Here is a 20,485-nt window from a genome sequence, read left to right on the forward strand (position 1 = left end):
CCTTTAAGACAAGAAGAAAGCTGGACAGAATGCAAGTTAACGCCCAAGTCCCAGGGCAAACACCAACCACCCACGGGGCAGAGTTCAGGCGCCTGCAGGGAGAAACGAGCCTCCAGCATTTGCTTCTTTGCTTACCTGGGGTGGGCTCACCTGAGAGCACGAAACCCTAAAAGCCACAGAATTAGAGTCGACACTTCCTTAGTGTCTTCCTCTTTTGTGCAGGAATTAAAACAGTCCTGCCCCAACCTCCACGTGCTCACAGGAAGATCAGGGAGCGGGGAAGACTCCTGAGGCCGCTTCCCTGGGTGCCATGTGGAAGAAGGAAGCAGCCACTACTGAGATCAGCTCAGACTCACGCCCTCATCTCGCCCCTGCACAAAAGTTTAATCTGCAGGATCAAGGACAACAAGAGCGCTTTGCTTTGCTTTTTTAAATACTGACAAAGTCAACAAAGCATGTAGTAGATCAGCTTCTAGCCCTCAGTACATGTTATGACTACTGCAACATTGGTGAAGTGGCAAGCTTGTTGTAGGGGCCGAGTGGAAAAGAGAAAGAGATGATGACCCTGCTCATACAGAGTTTCATGTTCCAGCAGAAAGAGCCCGGTGGCGAGTAGAGCTTACACGAAGACGGCCGTGCTGACTAACTGGCAGTGAGCATCCACGGAGGTGGACGAAAGCACCTACAGAGCGTCTGGGTGTTCACAGAGGGCTGGCCTGTGACAGCCGAGCGTGAGCTGTGTCCTGTGCAAGGGTGTGGGGACAGAGTGTTTCCTGCAATGTGATCAGCCAGTGCGAAAGCCCTTGGTAACAAAGGAGCTTCTGAGAACCAAGAAGCCAGCAGCCTGAGGGGAGCAGAGCGAGTCAGGGCTGGAAGGAAGAGGGTCAAAGACAGACATCCAGCAGGTCTCGTAGGCCATTGTCAAGAATCCGGATTTAATTGAGTTTAAAATACAAATGGCAATCTGGATGGTTTCACTTTCTCTTTGTATTTTGGTCACTGCTTAACTGTTGTTCCCTCTTGATAGGAACTCACTCCTTTAAGACGGCACAACTTTACACTGAAGGGAGAGTGAGCTCCAGGGGATGAAGTGCATGCACGGGTTACAGGACCTTCCCTGACTGTAACTGAACTTTCTAATGCTCCCTCCACCTCCACTGCTTTTCTTAAATGCACTTTACTATTTCATCGCCAAAATGAAATCCTGGGATAAACCTGACACTTGCTAAAAGCCACCCCTTTGGTCCACGATGCCCCCTCGCCCAGCACAGCCCTGCCACTCCAACCCTGAAACCTTGGCCTGCAGTCAGCACGTGCACATGTCGGTCATCTCACACTCCCGGCCCGACCCGGCAGTGAGAAAAGCATGCTTTAATGCTATCTTGGTTATCTACAGCTACATAACAAACTAACCCAAAATTTAGTGGCTCTGAACAACAACCACTGATTTATGCGCTCACAATTCAGCAATCTGAACCCTGGGGGGAGTTCCATGTGGCAACGGCCCGATCAGCTGGGGTGGGAAGACCCGCTCTCAAGACGGCTCGTTCCATGCCTGTTACCGCTGATGGTGGCCGTCAGCTGATGTCCTCAGTTTTCCTCGTTTGCACCGATTCGACCCCACCGAGGTATCCTGGGCTCCCACTTATCATGGTGGCCTCAAGGTGGCAGAGCTTTTTCCTGGCGGATGACCCAAGATCAGAGAAGCAGAGGCTGCCTATCCCCTTCAAGCACATGCCCAGAAGCCGGCACCACGTCAGCTCTGCTGCAAGCGCTCCCTGGAAGGGAGCTGCAAGGTCAGGACAGACGCAAGGGAAGGGCAGGCGGTGAGCGCTGCGCGCAGAGAACAGTGACAGAGCAGTCACTTACCAGAAAGTTACGTTTCCGTAGCCTCAAACATCACAGTCTGTTCTAGGCCTAGCCATGTACCTGCCTACCTATTATTTCCCCCAAGGAGCGCAGAGGTTGTGACCTTCTAAGGGCAGAGACCTCTCTCATTCATCTGCCCAACAACTCAACAGCTGCATACCACAGCACCTAGCTTCTAACAGGCAAGCAGCATCTCATGCATTCAAAGAGAATGATGAATGTCCATCAAAATTAATGTCCAGAGAATACCAATCACTACCCAAGGGTTTAACACAGTTTAATTAACTTAAAGAAAACCTAGAGTATGCCACATAAGCACAGAGGGAAGGCAGCAGATTTCTGGTAGATGGGTCCTAACTGGCCAGTAGCGCCTTGTAACTGAGTGTCTTGTAAAATCTAAGTGTTCATTAAAATGCTTAAAAAGACATCTGAGAAAGACTACAAAATAATAGGGTACCATATCAGATAGACAATGTCGTTTAGTAATACAGAGATGGGTCTCAAGTAGGATTGTGAAACAAAAGAGAGGATATAAAAAGAAGTTTTTTTTAAATGCTTGGATACAGAATGAAGTATACATCTTATTAATTTAAGAGCTAAGAAGATGTAACAGAGGAAGGAGGCCAAAGGGAGCAGGGCACCAGTGACGGCAAATCAAATGCACCCTTGGGCCATTGCCACAAGTATGCCAAGATCATACGTTAGGCAGCAAAGAATCATCCCTACCACTGGCCCCCACACCCCTCACAGAGATATACAAATACACACACACACACACACACACACACACGCGCGCGCGTGTAAAATGCACGTATGTGTGTACATATGTGTACCTGTGTATGTATGTAGGCACTCATTTACTTTAAAATTCTGTATCTCCTTTATCATTGATTAATATCATAATACTTAGGGCAAAAGATTCATCATTAATGATACTGGACATAGAGAAATAGTTCCAGTTTGAGAAGTTCGTTTTGTCATATCCAACTGGATCACAGGTGCTTTCACTCTGTCATAAGGCTGGGCTTGGAACTAGGCACAGGGGAAGGATCAGCGCAGCCATTTTTCTTGCTCATTTAGAATGTACTTTATTTTTTTTTTATTTTTTTTAAAGATTCTATTTATTTATTTGAGAGAGAGAGAATGAGAGACAGAGAGCACGAGAGGGAAGAGGGTCAGAGGGAGAAGCAGACCCTGCGCTGAGCAGGGAGCCCGATGTGGAACTCGATCCCAGGACTCCAGGATCATGACCTGAGCCGAAGGCAGTCGCTTAACCAACTGAGCCACCCAGACGCCCCCATTTAGAATGTATTTTAGACCTTTAATTCAGTTTATTTTGCAATAATCCGTGCCCATTTAAAGGGAGGTTTAACTAAAACTAGGTAACGTAGCCCATGAATCCATAATGAGGCATATATCACAGCTATATGCCCTAATATCCTGAAAGCAAATTAAGACTTGGTGAGACCTTCTGAACTGTGGAACTCCCCATGCCCCCCTTTACCGGAAGATATGGTCTCAGCGTGCACAGAACTGTAGGCACTCACGTGAACCCTGCATTCATCTAGGTACTAAATACTAACATGAAGTTTAATTTCTTGAATAAGAGCATGGGCTCTGGAGGCAGATTTCTGGGATTCAAATGCCTGTTACTTAGTAACTGTGTACCCCTTAGCAAATTACTTCTCTATTCTGTAGTTTTTTCATAGGTGAAGAGGAGATAATCATTCCCTCCTAAAGTTGTAAGGATTAAATAAGTTAATACATGTAAGATGCTGGAACAGTGTCTGACACACAGAAAACCACAGGCTATATATATACACATTAAAACAGAAGTTCTATCAAGTGCTCCAATATATTGTTGTGCATACAACCCTCTTTGGAAAACATCACCCAAATGAAAGCATTTGCTTTCACCTTACTGGGGAAAGAGAATTAAGCCCTCAAGAAACACATGTTGTTCATAATCTCCACATTCCTCTGATTCCTGCCCAAGGGCAAGAACAGAAAGCAAAGAGTAAATGAGATCTGTCTTACCTGCCTTCACTTGAAAGGAAAGACCAGATCACCACTTTTATTAGGTCTATGGGCCATTTTAGTTTCCAATGATGTAACTGCTAACCCAATGGTTAGTTAAATAAATCCACATTTTAGTTGACATTCAGAATACTGATCTTATTTGAATTAAACCAATGTCATAAATGCCAAACTCCAAACAATAGTAAACCTAGTAACAGATTCGGGACCATGGCATCCACATGAAGTGGAGTGGGTGCTTTAGAAATAACATGCTTGTTTCTTAGCAGAGCTAGTAACTAAATCAAGCTTCAGATTACTGACAACAACTTCCATGATTCTGATAATCACCTCTACATAGATGAATTTCCTAAGAATAAAAGTTATTCCAAACTTGTTTAAACATTCCAAACTTGTATTTAAATCAATCATTCCTAAATTTTAAAAGGAATTAAAAAAAAAGAGTACATTCTTTTATAATACAGAACACCTTCCCCTATACACTCTAGTTGTCTGTCTGTCTCTATGTCCTCAGTTGTCTGTCTGTCTCTATGTCCTCAGTCCCCCAGGGCTTCCTCCTGGCTACATAAAATTCTGATGCCCAAGTACAGCGCTGAAGGCTTTCCAGACTAGCTGTCACCATTCCAGTGACGGCTACAACCTACTATTCTCCCTAATTAAATCATTCTGGCTCAATAGTTACTCTGCTCTCCCCTCTGATCTCTCCTTATTAACATCCTGAACTTACACTTAAGGACTAAGTTTAATTCCATCTGTAATTCTTTCTCCAAAAATAGCTCTCTTACATCTTTAAATTCTTGTAGTGCCTGTTAACTTAGTATTTACCCTATGTTATTTGGTGAAATGTACTCTGTTTCTCCTGTTAGAGTATCAATCCTTGGGAGTAACTGGGACCCACAGTTGATTCATTATTTTTCCTACATAATAGTTTCTCAAGAAATACTTGTAGAATTAAAGTTTATTTTATCCCAAATCAAATGGCACTAGTCAACACAGATTTTATTGATTTTCTTTGCTTGTGGAAATTATTGTGACCTATTAAAGCTATGGATAAAAATAATTATTTAAATTTATTACTTTGCCAACCACAAATCACTAAGTATTACTGGTAGTAGTGGAGATTATTTGGTGTTGCTACACTGATTGTAATTTTAGCATAGTATCTACTTCTAAATGGCAAACAGCTCAACTTATTTAGACAACAGCAACTCTAAAAATCAACGAAGTATACAAAGAACTTCTCCAGGAGATGATATAGACAAAATCCACATACACAGGCATACACAAATAATGTACAATGTGAAATAATCTGCATACTTTCGATCTCTATTTGCTCAAGGCTGGATTCTATTCTTTGAGTGTCTACGTGACAAAACAGATAAAAAAAGAAAACTATCCAATAGTGAGTTTGAAATTGTTAATTAGAAACTCCCAGACTTCAACAGTCTGGCTTCGAGGGTATGAAACTAAAGGAAATAAACTGATCTGGACAAGAGCCTGTTATATAAGATGGGTGAGGGACGACGGTATAAATTAAGGAGTATAATGGAATGCAAACATAGAGATGAATCGTAATTAACTGAGGAAGTAGAAATAATAAATGTGTAAGTCATGGTATTTCAAGAATGGAGGGGGAAGAGGTAAATCAAGTAGAAGCTAGTAGACAAAAATCACACACTGATTTCAGGCATGGGCAGTTAGGTATATGTGTTGTCATTCAGTGAAATAAGGAACACAGAAAAAGCTCTAGGTTTGCCAAGAAGGCGAGGAATGAAGGTCACTTTTGGGAACGCCAAATGTAAGAGGTCTGTGGGACATCCAAGTGGAGGTGTCCAGTAGGTGCTTGGTCTGATGGGGACGGGGAGGAGGTAAAGAGGACGGGGGGAGACCCACAGAGAGGAGACACATGAGGTGTCAGAGAGCTACTGAATGACAGTGCTGGGCGTAACACAGACGGACTGGCTCCTAAACCTGGCTTCTTTCACCTCTCTAACTGCTTCTCAGAATCAATGTGTCCTTTTGCTTCATGTAATTGTGTGTCAATTATTTGTCTTGATAAAAGTTCATAGTTTGGTCTGTGGTATCAATTTCTCCCATTTTATCCACTGGGCAGGGAATCCTAGAAGTGAGGGACCAGATTTCCTGTGTGCAATACCACCACAGTCATGTGATTTTCAATTGATCCAACTTGGTGGTTCTCTGGGGGCCCAGAGCCAAAATAGTACAATAATATTTAAGGTATCTAAGTCAGTAGTAACACAATGTTAAGCACTAAAAATGATTTTACCTTTTGGCTCAGCAACACACAGATCTATCTTCTATCACCCTTTAAGAAAGTAAGCAGTGATATGATACAAAATTTACATATAACAATATTTATCACAGACTTTAATTTCTAAATGGTACTGTGTTGTGACCCAAGTACATATATGGCAGCATTTCTAGTCTTCTGAATGCAATGCAATTTGGGGGGGGTCTATATATAACTAAATTTTGTGATTATTCATTTGGCTCAATAAAAGAGTAGGGGTAGTAATAATAATAACAACCCCCTAAAACAACATAAGTTGTTTCAGGAACACAGAGATGGATAGTCATTAATTGAGGAAGTACAAATAATAAATGTCTAAGTCAATGTGCTTCAAGAGTGGAGGGAAAGGAAGTAAATGAAGGAGAGAGAAACCAGTAGACAAAAATCACACACTGATTTCGGGCATGGGCACTTAAGTACATGTGGTGTCTGTCATTCGGTGAAATAAGGAACACAGAAAAAAGGCGTAGGTTTGCCAAGAAGAGGAGGAATGAAAGTCACAAAATTTGGTTATGTCTATGTTTCAGGAACATACATAAATTCTCCAGGAACATAAATTCTTTTAGGAACCCCTCAATTTATGCCTGGCTGGTTTTGGAGTTCACTTAACAAATCTATATCTAGGTTTAAGTTGCTGCTTTCCAGGTCAATAATCAAGAATTTTAAAGAGAATAAAGGATAAGTCACAGCATAAGATTTGAAATCCTTTCATAATATTTTTTGAATGCTATCATATTTACAAATACCAATTTAAATAACTTTCTAATTGTCATGACACCAGCATGTGTCACAAGATCACAACAGAGGGAAAACAGCCTCTGCAGATGCATCCTTCCATCTCTACCTAAAATGGCACGGCTCTGGGTTCCCTGAGAGGTGTGGGCTCTTGAGATGGTGGGAGGCTGACCTGGATGGTTCATGGTCAAACAACGGCCTTATAGGTCAGTACATTTCCTGAGGTTCTGGGGTCCAGAGTGGCCTTCTTACTTTATCACGTGGTCCCAAAAGTTAATGCATACCAGGAGGGACACTATAGCAACTTATCACAAATACATGTGTCTTAAAGTGATTATTTTTAGTATCAGGCTTCCTTGATGTCAACAAGTTTCAAAATCCCCACTGGCCACCAACATCAATTTTGGTAATGGCACCTATACATCAAGAACTAACATACAAGTCTATTATCACTTTATTTCTACAGGTAAGCTATCAACTGGGCACCAAAAATAACCTTATTTTCACATAAAGCCTCTTGAAAAACATTATATGCCTCTGAAAATCAATTAGGAGTCACAAAAACAGCAAGTGTTTACATACCAATATAACTGTCAAAATATTTACTACTGCGGGAAATTTTTAAACCCATCAAGATTTCTATGGAATAGGTTTCTACCCCATAGTAAATTTATGGATTTTTACTTGTCTGCAACATGCTACAAGGGAAAAATGTAAACCAATTTTTAAAAAGAACGTTTCCCTGTGCTTTAATTCAAACTCCAGGAGGGAACATGTTTCTGTAAGTACTTCTCTCTTCTCTCTCTCAAGACCCTTAACCTAAGAGCTTCTATGAAACAGCAAATGTATCAAATTTAAAATATGCACATAATAGGAAAACATTCAATGTAACAAACCATGTTGATTAATATAATGTTACGTGAAAATAGTATGCATGTATTATAATGCTTAGGGATTAAACAACTAGCAAATTAAGAAAATTAATAAATCTAACTTAAACTTATAACTGAAAATGACAGAATTTAACTCAGTACACTAAATCTTAACAATTATAGTACAAAGGTCTCTCCCAAATTAACAATCTCAGGACCATTTTTTCCTCAAAATGGAAATCTTTTTTTATCCCACTTATAAAATTTGCACCAAACTGCTGAACATTAAAGCACAGGGACAGGTAAAGCGGAAAGCCGTACATGACCCTACCCTCCACAAAGTAACTGCTCTTAACAGGGTGTTGGTGTTTTTTTTCCTAAATAATTGTCCAACTGGGATATTATCTGCTTTACACGTTGTTTTTCTTTGTTTACCTAACACTGCAGCAGACATCTTACCACAGCGGGAGAGCATGAAGTGTGTGTGAGGTTACACAGAGATGTAATGTATTCCTTTCATCTTAGAGCCTGCTTTTCCAAATGGTGCACAGGAGTCTTCTGCCCCAGCACAACTCTGCATGCAGCGTGCCCTGCTTCTTAAACAGTTCCCAACACCGACACACCTGGGGAAGCCCGCCTCATCCTCCAATACAGCCCACACGTCACTTCCTGTTCGACCTCTGCAGCCCTCAATGGCCAGCCCGACCCCACACTCTGCTCTCTTACCACTTGATCTGTTACTACTCTATAAAAATCTGCACACCTTATTGAAATTAACCTGTTTAGCCAAATAAAATGGCTTGTAATTTCACAACTGCCATCTACCCTGTGTTTCCCTATCATGGCCACCCCTGAACCTCACCCCGTCTGACTTCGGACCCAAGCCCAGCTAGCTCCTTGAGAGACAGCCACCTTCGGGAAGGCTTCTCTCAGGGTGTCGATATGACCCTCCTCTCTGTCTTCCTAGAACACCCTAACCTGGAACTTCTCATGCTATATTATAGACGTGAGGTTGTTCATCTGCACTCCCCACAAAACAGATCTTCCTGTAACAAAGGAACATGTCTTGATCACTTCTGTTTTCCTAGTAAATACTAGGTATATGAATGGATGATGGATTCAATGATGTATGAAACAACAACGAAAGAATGTAAAATCTAAACCACAAAGGATCTATGGGTTCCAATGTTGATTTGGCCCTTATGTTGTATCTAGCCACTGCTCAGAACCAAGGGTAAGGGGTCTCTCCACAGGAAGACTCTGGATAGCAATTTCTACAGCTTGAAATCTTAAAAAACACCCCATAAAACAGTGTTTACTTTGAGTTTCACACTTTACAAGCCCTGACATATAACTCAAGAGAGTGAATGTGTCTTAGCTCTGAATACTAAAAGATTCATGTTCCGTGCTGCCCACTGAAAGAGTGTTGGAAGTGGTTCATTAAGAGAAAATATTCAATTAATGGAAATCCTTTTATTGGATGGAGCTTCACAAACAGCAGGGCTCTCTTGCCCCAACAGCTGAAGGTATACAGTCTCGGGTAAACTGTGCATCCAGCGGCGCCCTGCCCTGCACTCCGGAGGGCCGATCGCCAGCTTCCTCCAGCTCCGTCTACTCACTGACACCGGCATGAAAGCTTGTTTCTTAGAACTGCTGCAAGCGCCAGATTAGCCTTCACAAAAGTCTAGCCTGAAACTCCCAGGCTCAATTAGGCTAAGCAGAAATATCTTTTTTTCAGCATTCTGAAAGCAGTGGATGTCTAAGCAGCCTACTTCAGATACTATAAGTACTTGAAATAGACTCTGCTCTCCGTTAGGCACAAATTATAATTTGTCTTCCCCCACTCTCATCAAAGCTGACAGTGAAAAACAGTATTTGAGATTTTATTTCAGGTACTTTTGTACACATACTGTATTTCGCATACTCACTCATACACACAAAGTATTAATTCCAGATTAATCATCTACTAGACTATGAACTATTTCAGGACAGGGAGAGTGTTCATCTTTCTATCTACTGGATATTGTGCATACAGTGTATCAAGCATACTGATCAATTTATAAAGCTTTCCGTAAGCCATGCTTTGTTTAGTAATGAGTCTGTCTATGAAATGTTCGCAACATAGTTTTCTCTTTACTAAAGACGTATGTCTTCAGTTCTGCAGGTATGGCTGTGTAGGCTCCTAACAGGATGACCATCTATAGATAACAACTATAAATTCTTGAACTCTAAACAAAACAAAAAAATCAACTGTCTGAAGCCTTTGGAGAATGATCAAAAACAAGGGGATTCTGGAAGGGAGTCAAGACTTGGAAGACTAGGCCTGGGCAAACTTACTGGTTTTAGAATTTTTAGCCTGAGTGGCAGAGCCTGGGACAACCACAGTGCCGAAATGTGAGGAAGGGATACAAGAAAAGGCAGAATCAGAGACGGGGGGCCTCCAAGTTTGTGTAAAAATCCGCCCAAATCCCTGGCTGACCCCAGGACCCTGTATGCCAAAAACAAATGCAGAAGTCAAACTAAGAAAAGAACAACGAATCATGGAACACTGCATCAAAAACTAATGATGTAATGTATGGTGATTAACATCACATAAAAAAAAAAAAAAACTGAACCGAACTGAGATCTGCACTCTACTCAACAAGTCTGCAGTCTGAATCCAAAATCACCAACATTCCTCAAACAGAAGAGAATCCAGGGCTTTGTCAACACAACACTCACTATGCCCAGGATACAGTCCAAAATTACTTAACACACAAAAAATTGGAACACCATGACTCACTATCAAGATAAAAGTTTATCAATTCAGGTCAAATCCAAAATGACTAGGATTTTAGAATTAGAGACTTTAAAGCACCTATTTTATCTGCACTCAATGACACAAAATAATATGACACCTGTAATGAATAAAAAGCAGAAAATCCCAGCAGAGAAAAAATTTTTTCACATACACATATTTATATATGAATCAAATAATAAATTCTGAAACAGATCATTATAATACCTGATATAAAAAATTTATCTAATGGGCTTAACAGAAAAATAAAGATAACATTAGAGATAATCCATGAATTGAAGATACAGAAGTAGAAGTCCCATCTGAAGAACAGGGCAGGGGGCGGAGAAAAGAGAAAAGAGACACAGGAACTATTTTGAGAATATCAAAACGTTGAACACACGTGTAACTGGTCTCTAAAGGTGGAGAGAGAAAGGGTCATAAAAAGTATTTGAAAAAGTAATAGCTAAAATATTACGATGAAATGGACAAATCTCTGGGAGGGAGGAAGAGACCACAAAAGATGAAATAGGAAATCTGATTAGTGCCATGTCAATTAAAGACTTTGAACTCATCACCAAACTTAAGGCTCAAAGGTCTTCACTGGTTAATTCTATCAAATACTGAGGATGAAACAGCATCAAATTGACATACATTCTTTGGGGTTAAAAAAAAAAAAAAAGGCAAGGAACACTCCTCACTTTATGAAACCAGCATAACACTAATATCAAAATCTGACAAAGATGTTATACATGAAAAAAAATTACAGGCCAGTACCATCCATGAAAATAGAAGCATTTGAACCCAACAATATATATAAAAGAGATGATAATTAGTAGGGTTTAACCCAGGAATGCAAAGCTGGTTTAATTTAGACAAATCAATCAATAAAATTCACTATATTAACGGTGTAAAGAAGTAACCTTCTGTGTTCATTTCAATAGATGCAGAAAAGGCATTCAATGGAATTCACCACCCAGTCAGCATCAAATCTCTCAGCAAAACTGAGATAGAAGGGAACTTCCTCCACCTAACAAAGGGCATCTACAAAACCCCCTGACTGTTACCACTCTTAAATTTTTCCACTCTGGGAACAAGGAAAGAAGGCCTAATCTCACTACTTGTACTCAAGCATTACACAATACAATAATACAAGCTAAATAAATAAAAAGTATAAAAATTGGAGAAAGAAGTAAACTATTTATGTAGGTGATAAGATTGTGTACACAGCATATCCTAAGTAATCTATAAAACTCATGAAAACAAGTGAATTTATTAGCAAGGTAGCAGAATATAAGGTCAATATACAAAATTTTCTATTAGAAGGAAAAAAATGAGAAAATAAAACTTTAAAATATCCATTGTACAATAATATCAAAAAACCTAAAATATTTAAGAATGAATTTCACAAAAGGCAAGTAAGACTTTTACCCTGAAAAGCATAAAATGCTGCTGACAGAAATTAAAAATCTATAAATGGAAAGATACACCATGTCAAGGAAGAGAAGATTCGATGTTGTTAATATGTAATTATCTCCATAAATTAATCAATACAGTGCAACTATAATCATTATCCAAGCAAAATGTTTTGTGAAAGTTAATAAAATCATTCTTAAATTTACATGGAATTGAAAAGGACCTCTATCCAAGCAATCTTGAAAAAGGACAAAGTTGAAGGGACTGCATCACTTAACTTCATGTCTTAGTATAAAAATTATTATTTTTATTATAATAAAATATTTTATTATTATAATCTTATTATAAAAAGCTACAGTAATGAAGACAGCATGGTAGGGGCATAACGATCCATAGACAGACGAATGAAACAAAGAAGAATGTGCAAAAAATAGACCCTCACTTATATAGTCATGTAATTTTCATCAAAGGTGCTAACACCATCAGTGGGAGGAAGACATCTTTCAACAAATGGTACTAGGAAAACTGGACAGCCACATGGAGAGAAAATAAATTTTGAACCCTCTGCATCACAACATACACAAAAAGCAATCTGAGATGTATCAAAAACCTAAAAGTAAAAGCTATAACGGTAAAGCTTTTAGAGAAACACAGGGGACTAGCTCTATAACTTATCAACAACTCTAGCATCTCTTTGAAACTGGCAAAGATTTGTTAGTTGACAGAAGGTAATAATCATAAAAGGAAAGAAAAACCTGATATATTAGACAGACATCATGAAATTAAAAACTTCTGCAGATCACAAGACACTATGAAGAAAATATCAGGAAAGCCACAGACTGAACCAAATACTCACAGAACACATCTAACAAAGGACTTATATCTGGAATATTTAAAAAAGCTCCTACAACTCAATGATGAGAAGACATACAGCCCATTCACAAATAGGCAAAGGACCTAAAAAGACACTTCAAAACAGAAGATACAGGAGCAGCCAGTAAGTACATGAAATGATCACGTCATTACTAATCAGGGAAATGCTAATAAACACCACAGGAAAATACCAATATACTATTCGAATGGTTAAAAATTCAACAGACTGAGAACACTGACACCGATGAGGATACAGAGCCACAACAACTGGTTTGCACTGCTCCTGGAAACACAACAAGGAACAATCACTTTGGGGAGACGTATGGCAACTTCTCGTAAAATTAGATACACAGCAAGTTAAATCTTAAGTATTTACTCAAAAGAAATAAAAACATATCATCACAAAATGTATGAAAATGTTCACGGCAATTTAATCTATAATAACCCCAAATTGAAAACTGCCCTAGTGAATGAATAAACTGTGGCTTATTCAACTAATGGACTACTAGTGAGCAATCAAAAGAAATGAACTACCAACATGCACAACAGTATGCATAAATCATGTACATGAGCACTCAGAAGAAAGAAAAACAAGATAAAAAGAGTATCAGTGTATCAAGTCATGCCAAATCTAAAATGACCAAGATTTTAGAATCAGATAGAAACTTTAAAGCACCTATTGTAATCGTGTTCAAGGACGTAACACTTGCAATAAATGAAAAAATAGAACATTTATCTGGAACAGAGAAGTAGAATAGATATTTTGAACATTTATGTGCTTACACCCTATGTTAAGCATTTAACATGGATAATCTTATTTAATTCATATACACATACATATATATGTGTGTGTATATATATGTGTATGTATGTATATGTAAAATCCAACCTCATCTTACAAATGAAGAAATTAAAGTAGAAAGAAGTTACGTAGGTTGTCCAAAGTCACATCACCAGGATGATTCAGAAGCATAATTCTTTAGGGCTCCCTAACTCACACTAAAGTCAAACAGAAAAGACAGGATCACTAAATAAGTTTTTAATTCTTAATTAACTTTAAAAGCGTATCTGTGTTGGTGTGAGGTGGGGGAGGACTACGCTAAGGGAAAACACCTCAAGAAAATATCAAACAACACAGACCGAGCATCTGCTCCCTTGTGACCAGGCTTGCCGCACCTGCAAACCGCAGGTCTTACCTTAGGGAACTGCTTTACAGGGATTAGCACTTTCTGTCCCAGCTTCATGTTCTTATTAATCACCACATCGATGTACTTTTCTTCATCCTTGCCTTCTCCTTTTTGAAACTTTTCTATTTCTGTGGAGGAAAAAAGATAACCATGAAGTGTACGACTTAGGACCTCAGAGGTTGGAGCTCTTGCTAGCTCTGCTGTGGCATGAAATCAAATACAGAAACACAGACCATCAGATCAATAGGGGTTTTTCAAGTAATGACGTATTTCCCACTTGATCAGTCATTCTTCACCAGTACTGTAGAAAAAAGGCATGTACCATGGCTCTGCAAAGTCAAATCTCAACAGCCCATGCTAATGGAGGAAACAATGAACTAAAAAACAGACACAAACAAAAATAAGTTTCTTGGGGCCTTCTGGAATCCTAGAGAGAGGCTGCTCAAACAGCTAAGAAAAGCCAGAAAACAATCTCTGTTCAGTGTTACAAAGTACTGACAGCCCTATGCATCAGCTCTGCCTGGCTCTCCGAGGCTTACCCCGCAGGAACTGATTCTTTAAGATGGCGTGAAAAGTCCTAGACAACCTCCTGTCAGTTGACCTCCCCACCCGAATCTACCCTCCTCACAAGTGACATGGATCAACTACACACTCATGTCTTCATTAACATTCTTTTCTCTGCCTGTAATGTTATTATTTCAACGTCACACATCTCCTTGAAGATTCAGCCACATCAAATACTATTTTTTATGTGTGACTATCCCTTTCACCAATGAGGCAGGAAGGAAAGAATCAATCACTTCCACCTTGACGCTCAGAAAACACTTTACACTGAATTCTACGATGACTCCTATTGGAGAGAATGTGGTATCTCCACAGTGTATCTCCGTCACAGACAATGTTTGGAACCTCCCATTCACATGCTGAAATCCTAATCCCCCATGTGATGGTCTTAGGAGGTGGGGGCTCTAAGGAGGTGACTGGGTCATGAGGGCGGAGCCCTCATGAAAAGGATCAGTGCCTTATGAAAGAGACCCTACGCGTGGAGCTCTTTCACCCCTCCTCCCACAAGAGGACACAGCAAGAAAACAGTCGTCTATGAGCCAGGAAGTGGGCCCTCATGTGACACCAAATATGCAGGCATGTTAATCTTGGACTTCCAGCCTCCAGAACAGTAAGAAATATATTTCTGTTGTTCATAAGCTCCCCAGTCTATGGTATTCTGCGATTGTACCCCAAGTGGACCAAGATACTCTCCCACCAGAACATAAATTTCTCTTAGGTAAAAATCTGTTTCTTCATCCAACAAACATCTACCACTAAGCACACACCACGTGTACCTTCCAGATCTTGGAAAATTTCAGATGCTGTTTCCTCACGTTGTTGCCTAGAGCATTTGGCTGTGTAAGAGGTACACAAGCAGGTGCTTCAATGAGTGCTGAATGACTGTGTACATGCACTGCTCCTTCCAGACGGACCACAACATACGCAGGTTCAAGGAAGGGAACCACAGCATGGAGCAGGCCCAAACCTGGCATCAGGTGTAGAAAGGGGCACACGTATTCACTTGTTTTGCTTACTGGGCTAGCAATACTTAAGAATTTAATATGTGCCACATTCATGACGTAATTCAATCTTCACAAGAGATGGCAGACAGGAAGTTCAGAAAGGTTACTCTGCCAGTAATAGCAAAGGTAGGACTTCCTCCAGGTTTGGCTGACTATAAAGACAGTGCGCCACTGCAGTCTCTCCCACCATTTTTTATGTCACAGAAGACAGAAAATAAGATTTTCATGGCACCTTAGGATAATGGAGGCTCTGCTGACAGCTGGAGGCTTCAGTCACCACTGAAGAACCCAGGGGTACTGTCGCCTCCCCTCCCCCACCCATCTACCTCTTCATGCTCTGGAGCGCTAACCCCCCAACTGTCTTGCTTGTATTCAGAGTTGGACCTGATCTCTCTTCTCCACAGTGACAGTCTTGATACCTATCATGATAGTCCTGAATAAAGTCTTCCTTACTATTTTAACAAGTGTCAGAATGATTTTTTTCTTTAACAGTGCATGGTAAAAAGTCAGGATACATGTGGGGTATAATGAAAAATATCTATTTGGTCTTTGTCCCAGGTTCCTGGCACGGATTTCCTAGAACCCTACGAATTTCCTGAGTGATAGGGCTGCACTTTATCATTCCTAACAAACCCCTTTCAAGCATAGAAGACTTTATGCTAATGAGATGACTCTTGCAGGAAGAGGGAGCTGGCTGCCAGGAAAGCCGCCCGTGTGAAAAACCAAGTGTGGAGCTAGTATGTTCAGCACTCCCACCTGTGCAGAGAGAAGAGGCGCTAGAAGGCGTTCAGTCATCAACGTGAACCATAATAGTAAGTAGAGTGCTTTTCTGAGTCCTGGGAGTCACTCTAGCACATTACCGAACCTGAGGAGCAGCCGTGGAAGCCCCACACTGGCAGCTCATCAGGCTGTAGGTAGCCCGAGCGCTCCACCTGCAGCTGATGACTGAAGGAAGTGAGGGCAGTCTTGTGGGACGTAGCCCTCCTCCCGTGGGGTCTTCCCCTAACTCCAGCAGTGAGTGTCAGAACTGAACTGGTCGAGCTGCAGGACACCCAGTCGGTGCTGGAGACCTAGCTGGTGTCAGCAGACACTATACAAAAGGGGTTAAGAGTGCTGGGGAGGGAGATAGAGGAGAGGAGGAAAGGCCCTGAAGATAATACTAAACTTCCAAATAAACTGATTATTTTGTTTGCTTTCTTGTATAATCCTAGGTTTTAATCCAGAAAACGAATTCTAAACAGAATCTGTATGGGAACAATGTACATTAAAATAGAAGGATATGAAATGCAAAGATTTACTTAGATAATTCTTGTTATTGTTGTTGAAAACACCTTTAAGAGTACTTTTCATCTTGACTTTTTCCTATTAAAAAAAAAGTTAAAACAATATAACAGGATGCAAAATCAAGGGAAAAGTTTCCTCCTACACCCATACTCCAGAGGTAATGACTGTAACAATACCATATACTCTTTCAAAAGTTTTCCATGAATACATAAGCACACACTCACACGAGCGCATGCACACACACACAGGCTTTAAAAATTGTAGAACTAATGGTGTAGATGAGCTAAACTAGCTTTGTTTCCCTCAGTAAAGAACAATAAGTCACATGCTATCTGCTCCATCGAGTATAGTAATTCATGACTTCAGCTTTAATTAGAAGAAAATTAATTCCACGTATTTATTTATGCATTTATGCTATAATTGGAAATGCCTTTAGCATAGAAGAGTCAACAAAATTATACTGAAACTTTGTAGAAAGGAAAAAAAGAACTTTTATAGTACATAAATGTTTGTTAAAATAGGTGTAATTACCTATTTTCAGATAACACTGCATTTTTGTGATTTTGAGCACTCACAACATATGCACGACATGTAACTCCAGAGTCAGCATTCAAATGTTATTCCTTGCATCAGTGACAGTAAACATTTTAAGCAACACATAAAATCATAAAGATTAAAAAATTAGAAAAAATATGTATTTTACAATATATTAAAGTTTGAGATATACCTATGATTTTGGAAAGGTAAATAAAAATTTTAAAAAAATACGTAAAATATTTAACTTCCTCTCTAGACCATCAACTCTGAAAATCTTATGTTGCTAAATATCTTGTCACCTTAAGTAAGCTTTGAATGATGTTAAAATATAGTATTTCACTGTTTAAGATTTATTTGAAAATTGTGAAGGCCTGATGCCACACTACAAGTGTGTTGGTTTGCAAGGACTGGACCTAACACACACCACACGACAGCAGAAGGAGCCCCAATCCCTAGGGTCCAACACACCTGGCTTAAATCACAACTATTGTACTTGCCGCAGACCCTCTAGCTACCAAATTCAAAACTGGTCAAAACTTTTGTGGTTCTTTTAGGGACTATTCATTCAATCACCAATTTTGCAATTTCCACTTGATTGAGCATTGCAAGTAGTTTGATGTTTTCATGAAGTCCCATAAAATACAATGCAAAAAAAAAAGTGGGGGGGGGGCGGGGACTGTACAACATGATGTATGAAATCCTGAAACAGCTTTCTGGTATTTATGCCTCTCCCTTACCGGGAGTTTCATTTTCCAAAGCCCCTGTGACCAGGGTGATCTTCTCTAGAGAAGGGAAGGTACTTTGACACGACCAAGGTGGATAGAACCTCTTAGTTAACTGTAGCCAGTGAAGGCCAACATAGAGAAAATCCAGTAAGGTTTCTGAGGTCAAATGCATGAGGGATTTCACTTTTACTAATCCCCAGATTACATTTGTTACCACACAGTTCAATGTACCAATGCTATCTCCCAGCTCAGAAATAATAAGCAAATGTGTGATTAGGTTTTAGATAATGTAGGGGATTAAAATGTTATGTTTGCAAACCATGGACATCAAATTTCTGTCAGCCCAGAAATCTAGTGTCAGTTACAATGTCTTTCTTATTTGTTCATTTCTTTTTTGTTTTTGCCTTGGGCGACTGCAAAGCTTCCTAAGCAATGGCCACTTACACCTTTTTATTTTAGCCCATCAAATATAGTAAAATCCACTAATCCTCTAAAAAACAGCCAAATCATCTTTGGATTTACATGAATGAAATTTTCAGTATTTATTGAAAATGTTAAATAATTTGAGAACTGTAAATTTTCATTAAAAATGCTTAAGTTCGGGGCACCTGGGTGGCTCAGTCGGTTAAGCATGTGACTCTTGATTTCAGCCCAGGTCATGATCTCATGGTCCTGGAAATGATCCCCACATCAGGCTCCGTGCTCAGTGGGGAGTCGGCTTGAGGAGTTCTCTCCCTCTCCCCTCCCCCTGCTCTCTCTCTCTAATAAATCTTTTTAAAAAATGCTTAAATTCTCTCATAGAATCAAGCACATTTAAATCGATATTTTCCTTTTTCCGAGCAACTCCATTTCTACGAATTCACCCTATGGACATACTTTAATGTAAAACATTCTATACAAAGCTTATAGCATTGTCTTTAATAGCAAAACACTGAAAACCATCTAAATGTCTAGCAACAGGAACCTGGTTACAGAAGCTAGGGCATACGTGCACTATGAAATAGCAGACAGCTACTCTATAAGATCAAGAGTTCTTTATGTTCTGATAGAAAAAGGCCTCCACCAGATACACGGTTGAGGACACACACAGACACACACAGTGTGAAACAGTTTAACAATGTATGTCCATATTCACTCGTATCTCCATAGAAAATGTCTCTCTACTTACAGATACGAAACTAGCAACAGTTACATTAGTGGACATGAGGGAATCAGGGGGCAATCAGCAGGACTTCATCTTTTATGTTGTTTTAAATTTTTGAAACATGAATATTTCACCATTTAAATTACATAAAAGTAAATTTTTAGACATTTTATAAAACTTTTGTAAACACTGAAACAGAATAGAATAAAAATTTATACAGAAGTGGCCATGCTTGTATTTTGCATCTTGGCTAGTAACCCAGAGCTTTAATCTCTCTTGATCATTCATTTTAAGTTCTTCATTCCTATGTTATTTTACTGAGACTGTAGGGGCATCTACCTGAGCTGCTTATCTCACTTGAAGCAACAGATAGATTTCTGAAAACTACATGTAAAACATTTTATTTTGAGAATCCGGTAATATTTTCAATGCAATGAGGTTCACTTGGGTGAGCAGTGAAGACTGGCACCTACCCAAAAGCAGTGACTGGGTTCTGATATGTTGAGGAAATGTACTAGGTGCTGGGAACAGAATATAGAGAATGTGTGGCACAGAAACAGACAAATTTAATATAATGCACACAGTGCTGCAGGAAAGGGACTAGCAGCTTTGGAATTTGGTCAATTATTTGAAAAGCTAGCAAGTATGTGCTACAGGGTAAGGAATGGAGTTTGTCAGGCAAGGAAATGATGAATTCTTCACTGAAGGTAAGTAGCCCTGTGTAATACTAGTTCACATTCGCTCATTCCATTAGTGAGACTGTACAGTTGATAGATGGAGTTTTACTAAGATAGCAAAACCTATTTTTCCCTTTTCTCTTCAAAAAGTACAAAATGGAATAGATCAGACAGGTAAGGATGACAAGATCCTACCATCACAGAGTCCATCAGGGACAAGCTTAGGCACGAACTCAATTTCCTGACCCCACGTCCTGGGTTCCTGCAGAAAGACAGAACAGCTTCAGGGTGAGAGGAGAGGTCAGCACCGAGAAGAAGTGAGGACAAAAGCATAAAAGGGCAGGCCAGGCTCCTAAGGTCAAAACTGAGATCCTACCAGATCAGTAACAACAGGGAGCTACTACAAGTTGTCAGGTGGGGATTGTCGTGATGGGAGACAGCCTTAAGGAAAGGCAATCTGGCAGCTTAGGAGCA

General features: G+C 39.9%; 1 protein-coding gene across 1 annotated transcript in view; it reads right to left on the minus strand.

Annotated features, from left to right (window-relative positions):
- KHDRBS3 (KH RNA binding domain containing, signal transduction associated 3) overlaps nt 1-20,485 on the minus strand; it is a 172,107-nt gene that overhangs the window by 98,073 nt on the left and 53,549 nt on the right. The window contains exon 2 of the mRNA XM_028105648.2: nt 14,086-14,204. Coding sequence (XP_027961449.1) covers nt 14,086-14,204 — 119 coding nt within the window. The remainder of the gene's footprint in view (nt 1-14,085; nt 14,205-20,485) is intronic.

The sequence above is a fragment of the Eumetopias jubatus genome, unplaced genomic scaffold (assembly GCF_037043125.1).
Source record: "Eumetopias jubatus isolate StellerSeaLion01/CBP00866 unplaced genomic scaffold, mEumJub1_p1.0 scaffold_4, whole genome shotgun sequence".
Classification (NCBI taxonomy): domain Eukaryota; kingdom Metazoa; phylum Chordata; class Mammalia; order Carnivora; family Otariidae; genus Eumetopias; species Eumetopias jubatus.